Below are 22,109 nucleotides of genomic sequence, written 5' to 3'. Positions count from 1 at the left end.
AGGTTGCCGTATGTTAGCTGTGACTCGAAGGCTCTTCCCACTGCTGATATGGGGCTAACACATTCATTGCAGCTTACCCCTACTGGCAGTTTAGCTGTTGCATTTTGGACCAACCCCTCCATAGTACTGTATCTCCCCTTGATGTATCGAGTGCATGAATGCCTTCAGCAAAGTCCAGATAGAATGGAGAACCACACCTTTCGGGGCTGCGTTTGGCCACGGAATCTGTAGCCCTGACAATCAGAGAGAAGAGGCTGACTGATCCTTGCCTTGACCCTTACCTGTCTCCTAGGTCTGGGGAGGTAACACCCCTTCAGGTTGCCAAGAACATCGTTGCTGCCCTAGAGGATGCTGAGAAATCAAGCCCCCGCTTCCGAGCGATTGTTCAGTGGGATCGGAATGAGATACTCCAGGTATGCTGCATCCCTTGGAAGATGTTCTCACACACACGCGATGGAATCTCTTCAGATGGGGGTTGTTCTCTTGGCTGGAGTTCTCTAATCCAGCTGTCTGGCTGCAGTCATGGTTGGTTGATAGACAGATGGTGAATCTTTGAGCCACAGGCCCAGAACAGATCCACAGTCATGACATGACTGACTTTTGAACCCTTTCCTTGTCCAGATGGCGGAAGCCTCTACCGCTCGCTATAGAGCCAAGCAGCCCCTGTCTCTTCTGGATGGAATCCCCGTCTGCGTGAAGGAGGAGATTAAAGTGGTATGAGGCCTAAGCTGGTTTGCCTTTGCCGAATTAAGCTGCCCCTGGGAAGGGGTGGAGGGCGTTCACCTGGCCTGTTGAATTGGGATAGGGTTAGTTGGGAACCATTGTGGGTTCAGTCAGGAATCTTAGCTCTCTCTTTTAACCCCACCCCCCACAACTAGGTGCCATATCACCATCGAAGTGGAACAGAATACCTGGGCGCAAAGCCGGAGGTTGAGGATGCCACCGTGACTAGGAAGCTGCGGGAGGCTGGTGCCGTTATTATTGGGGCATCCAACATGCATGAACTGGGGACTGGGATCACAGGCTGTAACCCAAACAGGTAAGGTAGCTTGCCGACTGAGACTGAATCCAACAAAGATAGAGGTTCGGGCTCACACTAACGCTGCTTAGAGGGAGCTCTCTCCAGACTAGACTACTGTAACTCGCTCCATGCTGGCCTAGCCTTGAGACTGACTTGGAAGCTCCCAACTGGAACACCACGGACAGCACATATACACCCTGCGCTCCACCGGCTACACTGGCTTTCAGTGGAATGCCAAGTCTAGTTCAAGGTTTTAGTATTGACTTTTAAAGCCTTGAGCAGTCAGGGGCCCACGAACTTTTGGGACTGTTTCCTCTAGTATGTCCCCAGGAGAGCACTTTGATTGGTGGAGACTAATTTGCTGGTGATCCCTGGTCCCAATGATGTCCTCCTGTCCTCAACCAGGCCTTTTTCAGTTCTGGCCTCAACCTGGTGGAACTCTCTGCTGAACGCTATCAGGGCCCTGCAGAATTCAGCACAATTCTTCAGGGCCTGTAAGGCAGGGATGCTCCAGTGGGATTTTGGTCGAGGGCAGTGACGGTGTGACTATGGCTGGTACCCTCTCCCCCTTTCTCCTTGTTTCCTCTGTTTCCTCCTCCTGCCCAGTCCATGGGGTGGTGGTATAGTCCTGCATAGGCACAAATTTTATTAGAGCACCACCTTGGATTTTTGGTATTTTAATTATACGTTTAACTGTATATTTACATGGTTGTATGATTTCATATACTGTTTTATCGTTGACGTATATTGCCCAGAACTTTACAAGGATGGAGTGATTCATAAATTGAATAAATAATAGTAATTAGTAATAATAGTAATTATTACTGGAGAGCCAGTTTAGTGTAGTAGTTAAGTGTGCAGACTCTTCTCTGGGAGAACCGGGTTTGATTCCCCACTCCTCCACTTGCACCTGCTAGCATGGCCTTGGGTCAGCCATAGCCCTGGCAGAGGTTGTCCTTGAAAGGGCAGCTGCTGTGAGTGCCCTCTTAGCCCCACCCACCTCACAGGGTGTCTGTTGTGGGGGAGGGAGATAAAGGAGATTGTAGGCTGTTCTGAGACTCTTTGGAGTGGAGGGCGGGATATAAATCCAATATCATCATCTTCTAATTAATAGTAATTAATAATAAAAATAGTAATTCTGTGGCTTTCTGTCAAGCATCGGTATTTCGCAATAATCAAGCTTTTGTTCTTTAATCAAAAGTTGTTTTATTGTAAAACTCCATAGCTTGTCCAAGGACAGACTCCTTGGAAGTAATGACATACACAGTATTGGATAGTCTCTTGAGGAAACTTCATTCTAATACCTTTTGCCAAGTGAAATTTTCTTCTAGCGGTGACTTGACTAGTAAAATCCCAGTGTTAAAGGGGGTTAAACAAGGTTGCGTGCTGGCCCCGCATCTTTTTAATCTATTTTTAACTGACCTGCCACAATTTTTGAACCCTGTCAACGGTTATCCGCCTAAACTTGCAGGCCGAGCGGTCCCCTTATTACTTTATGCCGATGACACTACCATCCTCTCTTGTACAAGAGTGGGCCTGCAAAGGTATTTGAATGCCTTTTATGACTACTGTAATTGTAATTCACTTACTATCAATTACACCAAATCTAAAGTAGTTGTCTTTTCAAACTGCTGGCGCCCACAGAGATGGTTTATTGGCAATTCAACAATCGAGCAAACAAAAAATTTTAAATACTTGGGGATCACTTTTAACCACAAGTTAAGCTGGGTTTCACATCGTAACAACACCTTCAACTTGGCCAAATGTTCAGCTGCTCAAATTAAACAGTTTTTCTTTGCAAGGGCAACCAATTAGTTCCAGCAGCTATTAAAGTGTTCAAAGCCAAAACGCTTGCCCAAATCCTCTATGGTATCCCTATTTGGATCTCAGCTTTTACCAGGAAAGGGGAGGGCATTCAAGCCTCATTCTTTAGACAAATTCTTGGTTTGCCAAAATGTGTGTCCTACTTTGCTCTTTGCTCTGAAGTGGGTCAGTCTTTGGTGGAGACAAAAGCCTGGATTGCAGTGTTCAAATTCTGGCTCAAAATTCATTTTAGAACAGATCCCAACAGCCTTCTTGATTGTATGAAAAGAGACCCATATATTTCATCCTGGACAGCAGTGCTTCTGTCTAAACTCAATCAATTGGGGTTAGAGGTAGATGATTTTTCTACCGCTGATGAGTCATATATCTTCAGATGTATTAAACTGAGACTATGGGAATCGGAGGATACGAAATTACGGCCAACTGACCCTTATATTTGCTCTCCAGCTTCCTTAGGTCTTTATGCTTTTTGTGGCAAAATGCCCAATTATCTATCAGACCTAACCACTCCAAGTCATCGCAGGGCATTTATGTTGGCTAGACTAAACGCGTTTCCCTCCAAAGTTTTACAAGGGAGATATCAGCGAGTCCCTTTAGCCGACAGACTTTGCTCCTGTGGAGCAAATACCCCTGACTCAATCCAGCATATATTGCTTGATTGTTCTTTATACCATAACCTCCGTAAAGATTTATTTGGCAAGCTTTCTTTTTCTCCAGATTTGTCTATTCTGCCACCCTGTTATTATTTATTGAGTGATACTGAGGGGGTGGTTAGTGAGGCTGTGGCAAAATTTCTGGCTGACATCCTTAAATTTAATTCTGACCATGTTTGAATGCATCTGTAAGCTCGGTTTTATCTTGATTTTATCTCCAATGTTTAAATTTTTATATTCTGTGTATTTTTATCTGAATCTATTATGCCATTAAAGGTTTGGTATGGTATGGTATGGTAACTTATAGGAGAGCTTCAAAAGGATAGTTTACAGATAACTTCAAAAGGATAACATAAAGATGCAAATTGTGTCACGAGTTCAAAGGGTACTCACTAGTACCTCTTTAGACTAAGGAATGTTAGCTAATAAAAATATCTCCCTTTCTCACACATTCTCTGAGAACCGAAAAGACCTGGCTGTGTGAATCGGGGGAGAGGCATTCTACACCGTTATTACAAGGTTACAGCAAACATCTTGGGTCCAGATGGATTTATTACACCCCCCTTTTGTGAGAAGAAAGGAAGGGGGAAAGGCCAGGGCGATGCTCTGCTTTGTATCTGGCCTGGCTGCTGAACATACTGAAAGATAGCATAGTCATACATAGAAATAGCATGCTTGACACTTTCTGGCTGACAAGGTGGGCCTCAGTGAGAGAGCTCATCACACTTCCCTGAAGATCAGTGTCTGTCGCAACTGATCATTCCTTATTCTGTGCAGCCACAAGATGCTGTTGGCTGTTTTCTGGGATGTGTTCTCAGTGACACTCCTAGCCGGCACACCGCTTGAGCGGAGAACCCTTCCTAGATTACTCTCGGGGACCCCCTGCAGTTTGTGTGGGCCTTGCCTTTCAGGCTTTCCCTTTTTTCTTTGCCATCTTCCAGGTTCCACGGCACACCTAGGAATCCCTACAAGCCCCAGCATTTCACCGGTGGGAGCTCCAGTGGCTCTGCAGCAGCTGTGGCAGCAGGTGAGGTTAGGAGGGAGGTGTCAACAGAGGCTGTGGCTCGGGGGAGAGCATCTGCTTGGCATGCAGAAGGCCTCAGGTTCAACCCCTGGCATCAGCTGTGAAAAGGACTGGGTAAGTGTGGTCCTTTTGAAGTGAAGGCCCTCAGCCTGAGAGCCTGGAGAGCCACTGCCCATCAGGAGGTGGTGGCGGCTACAAGCATAGCCAGCTTTAAGAGGGGATTGGATAAAAATATGGAGCAGAGGTCCATCAGTGGCTATTAGCCACAGTGTGTGTGTGTGTGTGTGTGTGTGAACATATGAAGCTGCCATACTAAATCAGACCCTCGGTCCATCAAAGTCAGTATTGTCTTCTCAGACTGGCAGCAGCTCTCCAGGGTCTCAAGCGGAAGTTTTTCACACCTATTTGCCTGCAGCCTTTATAGTTGGAGATGCCAGGGAATGAACCTGGGACCTTCTGCTTCCTAACCGATGCTCTACCACTGAGCCCCTGTCCCTCCCCGTAATGTGTGTGTGCATGTATGTGTATATATATATACACACATATATTTGCCACTGTGTGACACAGTGTTGGCCTGATCCAACAGGGCTTCTCTTATGTTCTTATGTGACACAGAGTGTTGGACTGGATGGGCCATTGGCCTGATCCAACAGGGCTTCTCTTATGTTCTTATGTGACACAGAGTGTTGGACTGGAGGTGCCAGTAGCCTGATCCAACAGGGCTTCTCTTATGTTCTTATGTGACACAGAGTGTTGGACTGGATGGGCCATTGGCCTGATCCAACATGGCTTCTCTTATGCTCTTATGTGACACAGAGTGTTGGGCTGGATGGGCCATTGGCCTGATCCAACAGGGCTTCTCTTATAATAATAATAATAATAATAAATTTTATTTGTATCCTGCCCTCCCCACCTAGGCAGGCTCAGGGCGGCTAACAGCATTTATAAAACATACAATAATATATATAAACTTTAGATTTAACAATATAAAACTTTAAATTTAACATCATTAAAAACCAGTCAGTATAATTAAAAATTTATAGCTTAGTCTGACAGCGACGATGGTATTTTGACGCTAGTTCTGTCAGTTATACAGTTTACCCAGCGGCATAAGTCTTTGATTAGGACCGCATTGGTGGATCCTTAATTAAACAGCCTTGTTCAGCAGTCCGTATATGCTAGCCTGAAGAGGGTGGTCTTGCAGGCCCTGCGGAACTGATCAAGGTTCCGCAGGGCCCGCACCTCCTCAGGGAGCTGATTCCATAGGGCAGGGGCTGCGACTGAAAAGGCCCGTGCTCGGGTGTTCTGAACTTTGATCTCTTTCGGCCCCAGGATAGTCAGTATATTTTTCCCAGCTGACCTCAGTGCTCTCTGGGGTTCATACGGGGAAAGACGGTCCCTCAGGTAGGCTGGTCCTCGGCCATATAAGGCTTTAAAGGTAATACTTTGTACTGGACCCGGTATGTAATCGGCAGCCAGTGCAGTCCATGTAGCCCCGGCCGTATGTGCTCGCACCTCGGGAGTCCCAACAACAGCCTGGCCGCCGCGTTCTGCACTAGCTGCAGCCTCCGGATCCGGCACAAAGGTAGCCCCAAGTAGAGCGCATTACAGTAGTCTAGTCTTGAGGTGACCGTCGCGTGGATCACTGTTGCGCGGTCCTGACGCTCTAGGAAAGGGGCCAACTGCCTTGCCCGCCTCAGATGGAAGAATGCTGACTTGGCAGTGGCTGCTATCTGGGCCTCCATCGATAATGAAGGCTCCAGTAAAACACCCAGGCTCTTTACCTGGCGCGCTGCTTTCAATGGCGCGCCATCGAAGGCCGGGAGAGCTATTTCCCCTCCCAGAGCGCCGCGACCCACACAAAGGACCTCTGTCTTCGCTGGGTTCAGTTTCAGCCCACTCAGCCTAAGCCACGTCGCAACAGCCTGTAACGCCCGGTCGAGATTCTCTGGGGCGGAGCCGGGCAGGCCGTCCATTAGCAGATAGAGCTGGGTGTCATCTGCATATTGATGGCAACCCAGGCCAAACCTCCGGGCAATCTGGGCAAGGGGGCGCATATAGATGTTAAACAGCATCGGGGAGAGAACTGCTCCCTGAGGCACCCCACAATCCAGTGTCCGCCTCTGGGACCGTTCACCCCCAATAGCCACCCTTTGTCCCCAGCCTAAGAGGAAGGAGGAGAGCAATTGCAAGGCCAACCCCCCAACCCCAATGTCGGCGAGGCGGCGCATCAGTAGCTGATGGTCGACTGTATCAAATGCCGCCGACAGGTCTAACAGCATCAGCACCGCAACGCCGCCTCGATCCAGTTGCCGCTGGAGGTCATCCACCAAGGCGACCAGCACCGTCTCCGTCCCATGGCCCGGCCGGAAACCAGACTGGCACGGGTCTAGGACGGAAGCGTCATCCAGAAACCTCTGTAGCTGTAACGCCACTGCCCTCTCAATGATTTTACCTAGAAACGGTAAATTAGACACCGGACGGTAATTTGCCAATTCGGCCGGGTCTGCTGTACATTTTTTCAAGAGAGGGCGGACCAGAGCCTCTTTCAGAGGTGTTGGAAAACGCCCCTCAGCGAGGGATCTATTTATGATGTCCCGTAAAGGACATCTGAGCTCCCTCTGGCAAGATTTAATCAGCCAAGAGGGGCAGGGGTCCAAATCACATGTTGTTGGGCGAGCAGCAGAGAGGATTCTATCGACTTCCTCCAGGCTGAGTGGGTCGAAGTGGTCCAGCACTAAACCCGAAGACAGTCACGGAGCCTCAATTTCACTCACTGTATCCAATGTGGTAGGCAGGTCTTGGCGGAGCAACGAGATTTTATCTGCAAATATTTCGCAAATGCCTCACAGCCAGTCTCTAATTCTCTAACATTTGGTTTGCCTTGTGGCAATGTTATAAGATCTCCAATTATTTTAAACAATTGTGCTGGGTGCGAATTTGCAGATGCAATCTTGGTTGCAAAGTAATCTTTCTTTGCAGCCTTGACTGCCATCTCATAAGACTTCATAAACGTTCTATAGGATGTTCTCGTCGCTTCGTCCCGAGTATGCCTCCACTGCCTCTCTAGTCGTCTGAGCCCTTGTTTCAGCTGGCGCAGCTCCAAAGTATACCATGGAGCCAGCCTCACACGAGGGTGCAGAGGGCGCCGAGGTGCAATTTCGTCGATAGCCCTGGACAACTGGCCTTGCCAGATTTCCACTAGGTTATTGAGGGAGTTGCCAGTGGGCCAGGGATCCCTCAGGGCCATTTGGAACCGTTCCGGGTCCATCAGGCCCCGAGGGTGAGCCAAAATAGGCTCTCCGCCCATACAGGGTTGGGGCGGTGTCCCCACACGGGCCTTAAGGGCTAGGTGGTCCGACCATGGAACCGCTTCTACGGCGATACCGTTCACCAAGATCCCGGACACAAAGATCAGGTCTAATGTGTGCCCGGCCTGATGCGTGGGAGTCGTGACAAATTGAGAGAGTCCCAGTGTCGCCATGGAAGACACTAGGTCCATCGCCTGAATGGAGGCCGTGTCGTCAGCATGGACGTTAAATTCACCCAGGACCATAAGCCCCGGGTACTCCAACGCCCAGCCCACCACTGCCTCCAATAGTGATGGTAAGGCGTTAGCTGGTGCGTTAGGCGGACGGTACACTAGCCAAACTGCCAACCCCTCTCCAACATCCCACGCCAGACCGGCGCATTCAATTCCATTAATCTTTGGATCCGGGGGAGCCCGAAAGGAGTAACCCTCCCGTATGAGTAGTGCTACCCCTCCCCCCCTCCCGCTAATCGGTGATTGGTGAAAGACCGAGTACCCTGGGGGGGACATCTGGGAGAGAGCTACTGTCTCCCCGTCCCTCACCCAGGTCTCGGTCACGCACGCCAGGTCCACGTCCTGCCGTAGCAGAAACTCCCTAAGGGTCGTGGTCTTATTATTTATGGACCTGGCGTTACATAACACCAATGACAGAGGCGAGCATTTCCTCTTGGCCCCACTACCTGTCACCGTTCTTATGTAACACAGAGTGTTCGGCTGGATGGGCCATTGGCCTGATCCAACAGGGCTTCTCTTATGTTCTTCTGTGACACAGAGTGTTGGACTGGATGGGCCACTGGCCTGATCCAACATGGCTTCTCTTATGTTCTTATGTGACAGAGTGCTCGGCTGGATGGGCCATTGGCCTGATCCATCATGGTTTCTCTTATGTTCTTCTGTGACACAGAGTGTTGGACTGGATGGGCCACTGGCCTGATCCAACAGGGCTTCTCTTATGTTCTTATGAGTTTGGTTGGCTTTAATGGCTCAAGGGGGGGTCTGATTCAGTATCAGGCAGCTTCATGTGTGTCTTGGAGAAGGTTGCTTGGAGAGGAGCAGGGGTGGGGGAGGGCAGAAGGAGAGCTGGGCTACGAAGGGCTTTGTTTCCGGGGAGGGATCCTGAGGAGGCATGCATGACAGGATGCTGCTAGAAACAGTTTGGACGAGGCAGTTTCCCTTTAAACTCATGGAAACATGTTCATGTCAGGTCTTTGCCCATTGGCTATCGGCACAGATGGGGGTGGCTCTGTGAGGATCCCGGCTTCCTTCTGCGGGGTTGTGGGACTGAAAGGTAAGCTGTTGCTTATTCACCCTGGATGGGTGGGGAGGGGGGGAAAGGAGGCTACAGAGGAACATCAACTACTGAGACATGGGAAGGGTTGAATCAGTTCTCCTCCACCATCTTGGCTGAGAATTCTTTCCTCCTTCCCTCGTGGCCTCCTCCCAAGTCTCCTCCGAGGCAACAGAACCTGGGGTGGGGGGGTGGGGGGAGATTGACTGCTGATTAGGGGGCCCCCTGAATCTGAACCCAGGGCTCCAACCTGTTTGACTCTTTTGGATCAAGGCTGCCATTGTTGCATACCCCAGGACTGAGGAGGCGGCGGCCCTGGCAGCCTGTGCTGTTTCAGCCTCTCCTCCCGTAGGCCTCTGCCTCCCCCACTTCTTCTGGCCCTCCCCCATTTCAGGTCTGGGCTGCTGTGTGTGTTTAACCCACCTGCCCTTTCTTATCTGAAGGTACATTCGGACGCATCAGCGGCTCTGGCAGTCACCCACTCTCCTATTCCACGGTTGGTCTGGGTAAGAACGTCTCTTTGCGATGACCATTGTATTCAGCCCCGCAGAAAGCGTGCCGTGTGTATGTGTGTATAGCAGAGAGCGTCAGTGTTCTGCATGCAGTCGTTTATGTATAGATTCTTCATAAGAGGGAACATTGCATAGCCATGACTATAATATAGCAGGTCCTTGCTTTGTATCAGTTTGCTCATTGCAAGCTGCATTTTCTAAATCTGCACGTTAATTTCCACCCCCACCCCCCTTGATTTGGATCTTCAGAAGGGTGGGGATGGGCTTACTTGGGGGGGGGGGGATAGGCACTGCCCCTGACCCGTGTTCCTCACGGGAGAGCATTCACAAACAAAACCCCTCACAGCCTGAAGATCCACTCTGCCATCTCTGTGCTCTTCCAGCATATCCCAGCTCCCAGGTGTTTCTGCCCATTTTCTAACGGGAGCTGGGATATGCTGGAAGAGTACAGAGATGGCAGAGAGGATCTTCAGGCCATGAGGGGTTTTGTTTGTGAATGCTCTCCCGTGAGGAGCAAAACCCAGGGGAAGAGGTTCTAGCCCAGGGGTCCCCAGCCTTTTTGAGCCCGTGGGCACCTTTGGCACAGTGGGGTGGGCACAGCCACCAGATGGTCGCAGCCGGAGGTGGAGCAGCCACAAAATTGCCGCAGCAACGTATAGCGGAGATCCTTGTGCTGTGATGGCCGCTGCTGCCGAAGCAAACTTTTGAAAAATCTGCACAGCTGATCAGATCGCCAGCGGCCAGTCAGAATCTCTACGGGGCAAAAGAATCATCTGGCCCTGCCCAGTTACTGAAAAACATCTTGTCAGGCGCTAGGAAAGGTGTCAGCGGGTGCTGTGTGCCCAAGGGCACCACGTTGGGGATGCCTGGGCTGGGGTCTTCTACCACAAAACAGTCAGTTAGAAGCTCTGCTGGGCAAAAGCCCTGCCCACATTTGGGGGGCACCAGGGAAGGTGCTGGCAGGCATTGGGGGGCAGGCACACTAGGGAACACCCAGCCCCTTTGCCTGCTCTGCTAGTTTCCTACTTCTGAGGAGCATTTCTACACAATGGAGCAGTCCAAGATCCACTTCCCTTTGCCCACCCCACGTCTGCAGTGGTGCAGTCCACTCTGCCACCGTGGTCTTCTCTTCTGCCTGTTTACTACCTGGGTCTCCAGAATCTGAAGGGCCAGAAACTTGCTTTGTTAAAAAAAAAAAAGTTCCTGGAAGCAGAAGGGCCTCCAAGCCTCCCACATGCTCTTGCGTGCCGTAATGCTCTTGTCTGCTGTGTCTTCTCTTGGCCAGGCCCTCTCTGTACTTCGGTGACGGATGCGGCTGTGGCGTATTCTGTCCTGGCTGGCCCGGATCCCCACTATCCATACGGTGAGTCACCCTGTGGGTTTTCTTTTGCTTTGTGAAATGGCGTGCCCGTTGAGGTTTGGTTTTGAGAAACAAAATCTGTTACAGGATTAGGCCAGCCCAAAGCGTCGCTGTCTGGAATCCTCATCCCTGATCTAAAAGGCCTGAAATGTGGGGTCGACTGGACGTTTTTTAAGGTATCCATCCCACCCAGTCTCTGTGGCAATCCTTCCTCAGAAATGATTCCCCCACATCCTTACTAAGGGAGGGAAATACTAGTCAGTCAGTCCCCGCCTTTTTAGAGTCTGTTGGGTGCCTTGGAAATTCCGACACAGGGTGGTGTGGACGGCCACAAGATGGCTAAGAGGGGTGGGGCGAGCCAGAGATTAAAATGGCTACTGCAGCTGACCTTCAGTCACACCACGAAGATCCTGGTGCCGTTTTGGCAGTTGCTGCCAGAGCAGTATTTCTGAGAATCTGCACAGCCGATCGAACCTCCAGTGGCTAGTCAGAAACTTTACTGGGCAAAAGCCCCACCTGGCCCCGCCTAATTTCTGAAAACATCTGGCAAGTGCCAGGAAAGGTGTCAGTGGGTGCCATGTGCCCTAGTCTGGGGGCGGAGAATGCAGCGAGGTGGGGGAGGTGGTGACATCTACCTCCTTGTGCTTCTGGGGAAAAAGAAATCTCTAACCGGCTTCGTTTCTGCTTGTCTGCCAGGCTTGCGATGCAGAAATCCTCACTGTCTGCCAGAAAGGTAAAGTGCAAGAGGTCTGTGTTGGGGCCAGCAAATCAGCCAGCTGTGCTAGTCTGCTGCACAAAGGAAAAAGAGAGGGTTTTGTTCTTGCCAGCTGTTGTGACATCCGGGCCCACTGAGCAGCGAAGGAAAATAGTAGCCCTGACTGAAATCCCTGAGCCCCCATTGCTGAAATCCCTGGCATTAGCAGCCCCTCCTCCCCCAAACAGTTGAACTGGCGGAGGCTGCTGCTAACGGCCCCCCCACACAAATGGAAGGGAGTGGGACCACTGAGTCTTCCATCTTGCTTTTTGAAAAAACAATTAACGTTTAGTTAACAGTTAGGCGGAGGGACGGTGGCTCAGGGGTAGAGCATCTGCTTGGTAAGCAGAAGGTCCCAGGTTCAGTCCCTGGCATCTCCAACTAAAAAGGGTCCAGGCAAATAGGCATGAAAAACCTCAGCTTGAGGCCCTGGAGAGCCGCTGCCAGTCTGAGTAGACAAGACTGACTTCGATGGACCAAGAGTCGGATTCAGTATAGGCAGCTTCATATGTTCATATATTCATGGGGAGGAATGGTGGCTCAGTGGCAGAGCATCTGCTTGGGAAGCAGAAGGTCCCAGGTTCAGTCCCCGGCATCTCCAACTAAAAAGGGTCCAGGCAAATAGGCATGAAAAACCTCAGCTTGAGACCCTGGAGAGCCACTGCCAGTCAGGGGAGGGACGGTGGCTCAGTGGCAGAGCATCTGCTTGGCAAGCAGAAGGTCCCAGATTCAATCCCCGGCATCTCCAACTAAAAAGGGTCCAGGCAAATAGGTGTGAAAAACCTCAGCTTGAGACCCCGGAGAGCCGCTGCCAGTCTGAGTAGACAAGACTGACTTTGATGGACCAAGGGTCTGATTCAGTAGAAGGCAGCTTCATATGTCCAACATGAATTGAATTTCGAGAGAGAGAAAGCAGTGCAGGGTGTGTTGGCGTGAGGATGGAAGGGCTTCCTGAAAGCCAGATGTGGGGAGGGAGTTTGCTTTGATTGCTGCTGATCTCTGGAACAACCTGGGCTCTCAAAGCCAGTAACATATTTCAAGAGTGCTAATCTTTTAAGCATCTTTTAAGTTAAAAACAAATCTTTGTCTGTGTCCTTTATAAAGTCTAGATCTCCTCTACTTGGCATTATACTTTCTGACGTGCATGACTTGGCCTGACAGGGTCTCATTTATGTCAGATCTGGCCCTCATAACAAATGAGTTTGACACCCCTGAACCTGGTGGCTCAAGATGGAATGACGTTGGGTATTTCAGAGCAGGGGAGGAGCTTGGGGCTGCTGTCTGGGATAGATGCTGGCTGGCATGGCGGCTGGGAGCACATTCGATCAGCCTCATCTGGTTCGACCACTCTCTTGCTCCTGAGACTCTTGCCAGCTGTTGTGACATCCTGGCCCACTGTTGCCAGCTGTTGTGACATCCTGGCCCACTGTTGCCAGCTGTTGTGACATCCTGGCCCACTGAGCAGGGAAGAAAAATAGTAGCCCTGACTGAAATCCCTGAGCCCCATTGTTTCTGACCCCTGGCATTAGCAGCCCCTCCTCCCCCAAACAGGCCACACTGACCTGTACTTCTGTCACCCTTGAAGACAACCTGGCAACTACCACAGGCTCAGAATGCAGCAGCCTAACTGCTGTTAGGGGCCAGCTGCTGTGAAACCTACATTGCCCATTTTGAAAACAGCCTGTTTCCAAGTTCAATTCAAGGTGCTGGTTATGACTTCACCGCTTGGGACCCACATTTTTGAAGGGCTCCCTCCTTCTGCATGTCCCTGTGCACCAGATACAGCCCTCAGGCAGCTGTCTTTTGGCTACCCCGTCGCTTAGGGTAGCCTGTGTTGGCATTGACCAGAGCCTGAGCTTTTCCCATTGTGATTCCAGCTCTGTGGGAGGGGTTTCCAGTTGTTGGGGGGAAGGGACTTCCTAAAGATCTTTGGGAGATTCTGCAAGGCTTGCCTGTTGCTGGGGCGTCTGAGGGCAGTTGAACTGGCAGGCATCTTTTTTAAGTGGCCGAGGGGTTTATTTTTTGGTTAGGGACCTATTTTTGGTTTTAAATTGAAATTTTTTTTTACTTAATGTAAGCCTTGAGGAAAGGCAGGATAAAAAAATGAAGCAAATAAAATAATCCTTAGAATGTGGAAATAAGGGCAGTAATAATCACCGTAGCAGTTTTACTTTTTCAGCCAAAGTAGTCCACGCACATTATCTTTACTAATAGTCTTGTAGAGTAGGTCAGTGCTGTTTGAACCCTTCCATGATTTGCAGACTGGGGTGGGAGGGGAGGTATTGCTTCTCCGTTACTCCTAGGGAGATGGTGGAGGTGACTGTCCAGTCACCAACCTGGATCTCGGTCTCCCTGCCACTTTTTTTGCATTAGCTCTCCTCACCAGATTCTTGTTTCTGAATTGCAACTCGCTGACTGAAGCTGCCACAGTGACACCCCCCCCCCGGATATGCCCGGAGAGCCGGGCTGGGATTGGAGGGGGGGCAACGGTGTTCCGGCTGCATTTGATGTTTGGGCAGAACGGACTCCTGAGTGCAGTGTTCCTCCTAATCCCCGCCCCCTCCTGTGCAGAGCAGTGAATGTAACTGTTGTAATCGTAAAATGGGTAATTTCAGTGGTGCAAGGCCCTGCATAGCTCCAGACTGCTGCTGAGTGGGGCTTCTTGTATTCATGAGCAGCCACTCATGTTCACATTATAGAGGAAATCCTGTTGGTGTGTGGTGGGCACTTCTGCAGACTCTGGCTGCATGTGGTTGCAGAACTGTGGAGGCCACCAAGTGGGGTATCAGTAGCTGGATACTTCCTGCAGGTGGACCTCTAGCACTTTTCCATCCTGAAGCTGCAGCAATCTCCCCCCCCCCCCTCTCCGCCCCCCCGGTCTCAACCGCCTCTTTTGGAGGTGACATGTTTTGTCCCAGGGTTGCTGAATAATAAACAGCAGACTGACTCCTCTGTCAAGCTTTGATATTTCGCAATAATCAAGCTTTTGTTCTTTAATCAAAGACTTATTTTATTGAAAACTGCGTGACTTGCTCCAAGGATGGATTCCTTGGAAGTAATGGTGGACGTAGTATTGAATAGTATCTTATAGACTACTTCAAAAGAATAACATAAAGATACAAATTGAGTTGAAGGTTCAAAGGCTACTCGCTAGTATCTCTTTTATGACTAAGGAATGTTAATATCTCCATTTCTCACACATTCTCTGCTAGCTGATAAGGCATGGCTGTGTGAAACTGGGGGAGAGGCACTTTACACCGTTAATACAAGGTTACACTAAACATCCTGGATTCAGAGGGATTTATTATGCATCCACAGGGGGGAAGGGAGAGAAGGCGGGGGGGGGGGGGAGAGAAGAAAAGTATGGCTAAAACCAACACTTAAAAATAGCATGCTTGACACTCTCCCTCTTCTCCCTCTGACCTCCAGCTGTGGGTTTCCTGGAAAGTTTGGGAGCTTCAGTAGTCGACGTGTCCCTGCCGGAGGTGGAGGAGATCCGCGTTGCGCACGTTGTCTGCATCCTGAGCGAGATGAGGGACTTCCTGCAGCCGGATTTCAACAATCACTTCCAGGAAATGGTAGATTGGGGGGAGGGTGCTGGGTCACTTCTTGGCTGTCTGCTCCATTACTGCTGTGCCTAAACAGGTGTGTGCAAGAGGGCAGGGGAGGCCTTCTCCTGGTGTCCACTAACTGTGCGGAGAAATGCTTCCTATCAGTGGTGGAGCATGTCTTGGCGGGAATCCTGTGCGGATGGGCTCTGCACCTGAGAGGGTCTGCCCAGCCCCCAGTGCCTGCTCTGCAGCAACCAATACCATGATCAAACAACAAAGCTACTGGTTTACAAATATATATACTTGAATATTTATATACTATTTGTGAAACTCACACCAAATTTCCTTCAACAATTCTTGCAATACTCCAGAAACAATATAATTGATAGCTATATAAGGTGTCACAAATATCAACATTCAATGTCCAAAAAGGTTTTTTTTTTATGTAGTCCAAACTCACTCCACACTTGAAAGACAGATAGTGCTTGTAGGAAAAGCCTTGTCTCAATCGAATGCTTGTTGTTCAGTACTTTGTTGCTCTCAAATGTCCATTCCACTGGGTGGAGAAATGTCATAGGCTCCAAGGGCGACACCAGCCTGTCTCGTGCTGATGGAGGGGTGTCAAGCATCAATATTTCTCAATGCAGCTTTTGTTCTTTAATCAAAAGTTGCTTTATTGTAAAAACTCCATAGCTTGGTCAAGGACAGAATCCTTGGAAGTAATGACGTATCCAGCACTGAATAGTTAGTTATAAGAAAACTTCAAAAGGATAACATACAGATGCAATTTGAGTCACGGGTTCAAAGGCTACTCGCTAGTATCTCTTTTATGGCTAAGGAATGGAAGCTAATAAAAACATCTCCCTTTCTCACACTTTCTCTGAGAGCAGATAAGACCTGGCTGTGTGAATCTGGGGGAGAGGCGCATTACATAGTTACTGCAAGGCTAACCTAAACATCCTGGATCCAGATGGATTTATTATGCACCCTTTTGTTGTAAAGGTGGTGGGGGCGAACAGGCCAGAGTGGTGTTCTGCTCTATGGCTGGTATGCCTACTTGGCACATAGAAATATGCATGCTTGACAAGGGGTAGGGTCAGTGGAGCCAGAGTGTGTGGCAGAGAGGGTCTGCTTCTTGCTTCTTCGTCTCGGGGTGTGGAGGATCCAGCTTCAGGACAGCATCTGGTGGTGCATAACTGACAGGTCTGTTCTAGCAGGACAGGTAAGTTAGGGGGTGGTTCCGCTTGCCTAGATGGAATGCCGCAAAGACATACCTCCTGCATGGTATGCCGCAAAGACGTACCTCCTGAAGTTTACCCAACATTTGTTTTTTTTTAGAATCTGGAGACTCGCTTGAATCTTGCACTTGCATCTCAATTCACAGCTCTGGATTATATTAAGGTATGAAACAGGTTGCTGGGAGTACGGAGAAGATGGGCGAAGGAAAGATGGTAGAAGGGGAGGGTCGTCTTGAGTTGTCCTGGAGAGCTTGGAGTGTCACTCATCACAGCTTGCAGTTGGGGGGGGGGGATCTGATAATGAGTCTTGTAGGTCCTTGAAGCCTAAGTGTTGAAACACCTAGAATGTCTGCTTGCAAAGATCGTGTCAGAGGATAGCCTTGTTGGTCTGCAATAGGACATCAGAAGAACCCTGCTGAGTCTGCTCATAAGAACATCAGGAGAGCCCTGCTGGGTCAGACCAGCATCCAAACTTGCTTAACGTAAGAGCCACGTAGAATAAACATCAGATGTTTGAGAGCCACAAGACATAAACTTCAGATATTTGAAGGAAGGAAAATAGATGGGGGAGGGGGGAGAGGTGGAAAGAAAGCAACTTTAAATGCATTCTCCAAGCTGCTGGCTGGATTGGCTTGAAAAAGTGTTTTAAAGAGTCCAAAATGCTCTTTCTATGTGTGAAAGAGCCACATGTGGCTCCTAAACCACAGCTTGGCCACCCCTGATCCAATCTCACACAGTGGCCAACAACACGGCATAGAGGCCGAGGCCTTCCCTTGATCTTATCTCCTGACTCTGTGATTCAGAAGTTTTGCCTGGTATGTAGTGGGAACAAGCTGAGTCTCAGCAGCACTTGAACTCAGTTGTGCTTCAAACGTGGCTCCGGGAGACTGCGAGGGTTGTAAGCTGTATTCTCTGCCTTCTCCCACACCACCGGCTCCCTGACCAGTGTTGTTTGGGCAGAGACCCACCCCTGTGCTGCCTTCAGCCAGCCTGCGGAGGGCTCTATTGCTCACCAGCACTGGCCACTAAAAGCTTGACTGAAAGGAGGGTCTGCACAGCCTTGGAAATGGAAGCCACTTAGGCATAATCTGGATTATATCATGGGCGTGGGGGGGGGGTTGGTTTTGGGCTTGAAGAGGATTTATTCTGATACCACCCGAATGCCACCTCACATTAGCAAAATCCTCTTGCCCTAATCAAGGGATTTCACGTTCCCCTCTTGCTACAGGTATCATCCATGTAGTCTTTAGGTCCAGCGCTCAGTTTCTTAGACTGCTTCTCTTTGGCTGGGTTAACCGAGGCCCCTTTGTTTGCACCCGTTTGGGATAGCACCATTTTACAGGGACCGTCTTTCCCCATATGAACCCCAGAGAGCACTGAGGTCAGCAGGGAAGGACCTGCTGACTATTCCCGGGCCGAAGGAAGCAAAGCTGCAGAGTACCCGCACTCGGGCTTTCTCCATCGTGGCTCCACACCTATGGAACCAGCTCCCGGAGGAAGTGCGGGCCCTGCGGGGCTTTGACCGATTCCGCAGGGCCTGCAAGACCATCCTCTTCGGTGAAGCCTTCACCGACTAAAAAACTGAGAGACTGCTTAAATGATTTTGTCATCTGCCGGAATAGCACCAAGATGTTAATTTTTATGGTTTTACTGTTTTTAGAATTTTAATTAATTGTTACCCACTGTTTAAATTATTGTATAATATGTTATACTGACCGATGCTGTTAGCCGCCCTGAGCCTGCCTCGGCGGGGAGGGCAGGATATAAATAAAATGTATTATTATTATTATTATTACAGACTCTGCGTTTTCCTTTGCAGGCCAATCGGCAACGCAGTCGCACCATGGCTTTCTTGCGAGAAACTTTTGCAAACGTCCATTGTCTCCTTACCCCAGGTATCTCCTGCTGTCAGTGGCGATTTTGACAGACTTATGTATGTGTGTGCATGGGTGGGGGGGCAGTGCTGATGTCCAAAGTGATGTTGGTCCTTGCTGTCTGCTTGCAGACATGCTCATGAGGGGAAGGACCGCAAGAACTTCAGTTCTCTCTCACGGCGTCTCAGCCCCACTTGCTAAGCGCAGGTGTTGTACTGGAGATGCTGCTCAGAGCTGCCCAGAGCAGTTGCTGGCCCAACCCAAGGTCGGCTTCCTTGTTGAAGGCTCGCTTGGCTGGAGGCAGGGACTTTGAGCCTTCTGAGCAGCTGCCATGGAGTTGGGACCCACCTGGAATTCCTGCCAACCCTTCTGAAGAAGGAATCGTTCATGTTTGCAATGCTCCCTTTGGACGTTAGGGCTGTCTTGGCATGGCTGTGTTTTTCAGTCCATAGCTGATTTTATCGCTTCAGAGAGTAGTTGGTGTTGGTCTGCAGTAGAAAAGCTAGAATCAAGTCTGTTAGCACCGTAGAGAACTTGATATTTCCTGCTTACGCTGGTTGGATTTAAAAAATCTGGAAACGGAGCTGTTGGAATTTCAAGAAAGCTCTATCTGGAAAAATAAATTCTATGACCTGCGTGAAACACTTGAGAAGATGGAAGGGATGACAAAAGACAGCACGGTTAGTTCTGAAAATAAAATCCTTAAAGTGTGGGATTCTCTGCCAAATAAATCTGTCAGTGAAAGCACTTGGGATTGCTTTCCTTATAATAATAATAATAATAATATTTTATTTATATCCCGCCCTTCCCGCCGCAGCAGGCTCAGGGCAGCTCACAAAATATGGCATAAATACAAGATTACAATAATGAAATATTATACAATATACGATTCACAGTATTTGCTTTTACATTAAAAACATTAAAACCATCAATTAATTAAATTCTAACATTTTCAGGTGCTATATTCTAGATGTTCTCCCCTTGTAATTTATGATGACCGTATATAATAGGCTAGGATCTACATTAAGAGAAGGCCAGCTGAAAGAGAATAGTCTTGCAGGCCCTATAGAATTGAGCAAGAAGAAGATAGAAGATATTGGATTTATATCCCGCCCTCCATTCCGAAGAGTCTCAGAGCGGCTCACAATCTCCTTTACCTTCCTCCCCCACGACAGACACCCTGTGAGGTAGATGAAGATATTGGATTTATATCCCGCCCTCCACTCCGAAGAGTCTCAGAGCGGCTCACAATCTCCTTTACCTTCCTCCCCCACAACAGACACCCTGTGAGGTAGATGAAGATATTGGATTTATATCCTGCCCTCCACTCCAAAGAGTCTTAGAGCGGCTCACAATCTCCTTTACCTTCCTCCCCCACAACAGACACCCTGTGAGGTGGGTGGGGCTGGAGAGGGCTCTCACAGCAGCTGCCCTTTCAAGGACAACCTCTGCCAGAGCTATGGCTGACCCAAGGCCATGCTAGCAGGTGCAAGTGGAGGAGTGGGGAATCAAACCCGGTTCTCCCAGATAAGAGTCCACACACTTAACCACTACACCAAACCGGCTCTCCGTAGACTCCGTAGGGCCTGCACCTCATCTGGTAGTTGGTTCCACCAGTGTGGAGCTGCAATCGAAAAGGCCCTTTCTCTCATAGTCTTCAGTTTGGCCTCCTTCGGCCCGGAGATTGTCAAAAGATTTTGTGCACTTGATCTCAGTACTCTCTGGGGCACATATAGGAAGAGACGGTCCCTAAGGTAGGCAGGTCCTCAGCCATATAGGGCTTTAAAGGTAATAACCAGCACTTTGTAACGAATCCGGTATACAATTGGCAGCCAGTGCAGTTCGCACAGCCTCGGCTGTATGTGCTCCCACTTTGGGAGCCCTAGTAACAGCCTGGCCACTGCATTCTGCACTAGCTGCAGTTTCCGAATTCGGCACAAGGGCAGCCCCATGTAGAGGGCATTACAGTAATCCAATCTCAAGGTGACCGTTGCATGGATCGCTGTTGCCAAGTTGTCACGCTCTAGGAAGGGAGCTAGCTGCCTTGCCTGCCTAAGGTGAAAAAAAACAGATTTAGCAGTGGCTGCTATCTGGGCCTCCATTAACAAAGAAGGCTCCAGTAGTACCCCCAAGCTCTTGAACTTGCGCGCCACTTTCAATGGCGCACCATCAAAAACTGGAAGAGGGATTTCCCTTCCCAGACTGCCACAACTCAGGCAAAGGACCTCTTTCTTCGTTGGATTCAACTTCAACCTACTCAGCCTGAGCCCAACCTGCCACGGCTTGCATCACCTGGTCCAGATTTTTGGGGGCACAGTCAGGCCGTCCGTCCATTAGTAGATAGAGCTGGGTGTCATCAGCATCTTGATGACACCCAAGTTGGTACCTCCAGGCAATCTGGGCAAGGGGGCGCATGTAGATGTTAAACAACATGGGAGAGAGCACTGCCCCCTGTGGCACCCCACAATCTAGCAAGTGCCTCTGGAACAGCTCTCCCCCAATTGCCACCCTTTGTCCCCGACCATCAAGGAAAGAGAAAAGCCATTGCAAGGATAACCCTCGAATCCCTGTGTCGGCGAGGCGGTGGAGCAGCAACCGATGGCCGACCATATCGAACATAGCCGATAGATCCAACAACATCAGTAATGCCGTGCTGCCTTGTTCCAGATGCCTCTGGAGGTCATCCAGCAAGGCAGCCAGGACTGTCTCCATCCCATGACCCGGGCGAAAGCCAGACTGGTGAGGATCTAAGACGGAAGCGTCATCCAGAAAACTCGGCAACTGCAGCGCTCCTGCCCTCTATACGATTTTACCCAAAAGTGGTAAATTTGAGACCAGGCAATAATGTGCCAATTTGGCCAGATCTGATGTCACCTTTTTCAAGAGAGGGCAGACCACAGCCTCTTTAAGAGGTGCTGGAAAACACCCCTCTTGAGAGGGATCTATTTACAATGTCCCGTATAGGACATCTAAATTCCCTCTAGCAAGATTTAGTTAGCCAGGAGGGACATGGGTCCAAATCGCAAGTTGTTGGGCATACAGTAGAGAGGATTCCGTCAACTTCCTCCAAGCTAAGTGTGTCGAAGTGATCCAGAATTGAACCAGAAGGCAGGCACGGAACCTCAAGTTCTGGTACTGTATCCAATGTGGCGTGAAGTCGCGGCAGAGCGATGCGATTTTATCTGCAAAAAATTTCGCAAAAGCCTCATAGTCAGTCTCTAATTCACTAGCATTTGGCCTGCCTTGAGGCAGTGTTGTAAGATTCCGAATTATCCTAAACAATTGTGCCGGGCGCGAATTTGCAGACGCAATCTTGGCCGCAAAGTAGTAGTTCTTTGTGGCTTTGACCGCCATCTTATAGGACCTCAAACTCTCTATAAGATGTTCTCGTCGCTTGGTCTCAAGTACGCCACCATTGCCTCTCTAACCATCTGAGCCCTTGTTTCAGCTGTCACACACGGCGCAGGGGGCGTCGACGTGCGATCTCGATAGCCCTGGATAGTCGGCCATGCCATGACACAACCAGATCATCAAGGGAATCACCAGGGATCCCGCAGAGCCATTTGGAACCTCTCAGGGTCCATCAGACTCCGCTGGCGAGCCAAATTAGGCTCTCCGCCCAAATGGGCTTGGGGTGGAGCACCCATACGAGCATTGAGGGCAAAGTGGCTCGACCATGGCACCCCTTTGCAGTAATACT

The 22,109-nt window shown here is 49.7% G+C and overlaps 1 protein-coding gene across 1 annotated transcript in view; it reads left to right on the top strand.

The window, feature by feature from the left end:
- Positions 1-22,109, top strand: part of LOC132570278 (uncharacterized) — a 44,303-nt gene that overhangs the window by 13,231 nt on the left and 8,963 nt on the right. The window contains exons 6-17 of the mRNA XM_060236779.1: positions 293-413; positions 622-714; positions 879-1,039; positions 4,440-4,525; positions 9,037-9,120; positions 9,564-9,626; positions 10,918-10,995; positions 11,080-11,168; positions 11,689-11,725; positions 15,176-15,324; positions 16,636-16,698; positions 18,355-18,430. Coding sequence (XP_060092762.1) covers positions 293-413; positions 622-714; positions 879-1,039; positions 4,440-4,525; positions 9,037-9,120; positions 9,564-9,626; positions 10,918-10,995; positions 11,080-11,168; positions 11,689-11,725; positions 15,176-15,324; positions 16,636-16,698; positions 18,355-18,430 — 1,100 coding nt within the window. The remainder of the gene's footprint in view (positions 1-292; positions 414-621; positions 715-878; positions 1,040-4,439; positions 4,526-9,036; positions 9,121-9,563; positions 9,627-10,917; positions 10,996-11,079; positions 11,169-11,688; positions 11,726-15,175; positions 15,325-16,635; positions 16,699-18,354; positions 18,431-22,109) is intronic.

This window comes from Heteronotia binoei, chromosome 4 (assembly GCF_032191835.1).
Source record: "Heteronotia binoei isolate CCM8104 ecotype False Entrance Well chromosome 4, APGP_CSIRO_Hbin_v1, whole genome shotgun sequence".
In the NCBI taxonomy this organism is placed as follows: domain Eukaryota; kingdom Metazoa; phylum Chordata; class Lepidosauria; order Squamata; family Gekkonidae; genus Heteronotia; species Heteronotia binoei.
This window is presented reverse-complemented; position numbering and strand designations above follow the sequence as displayed.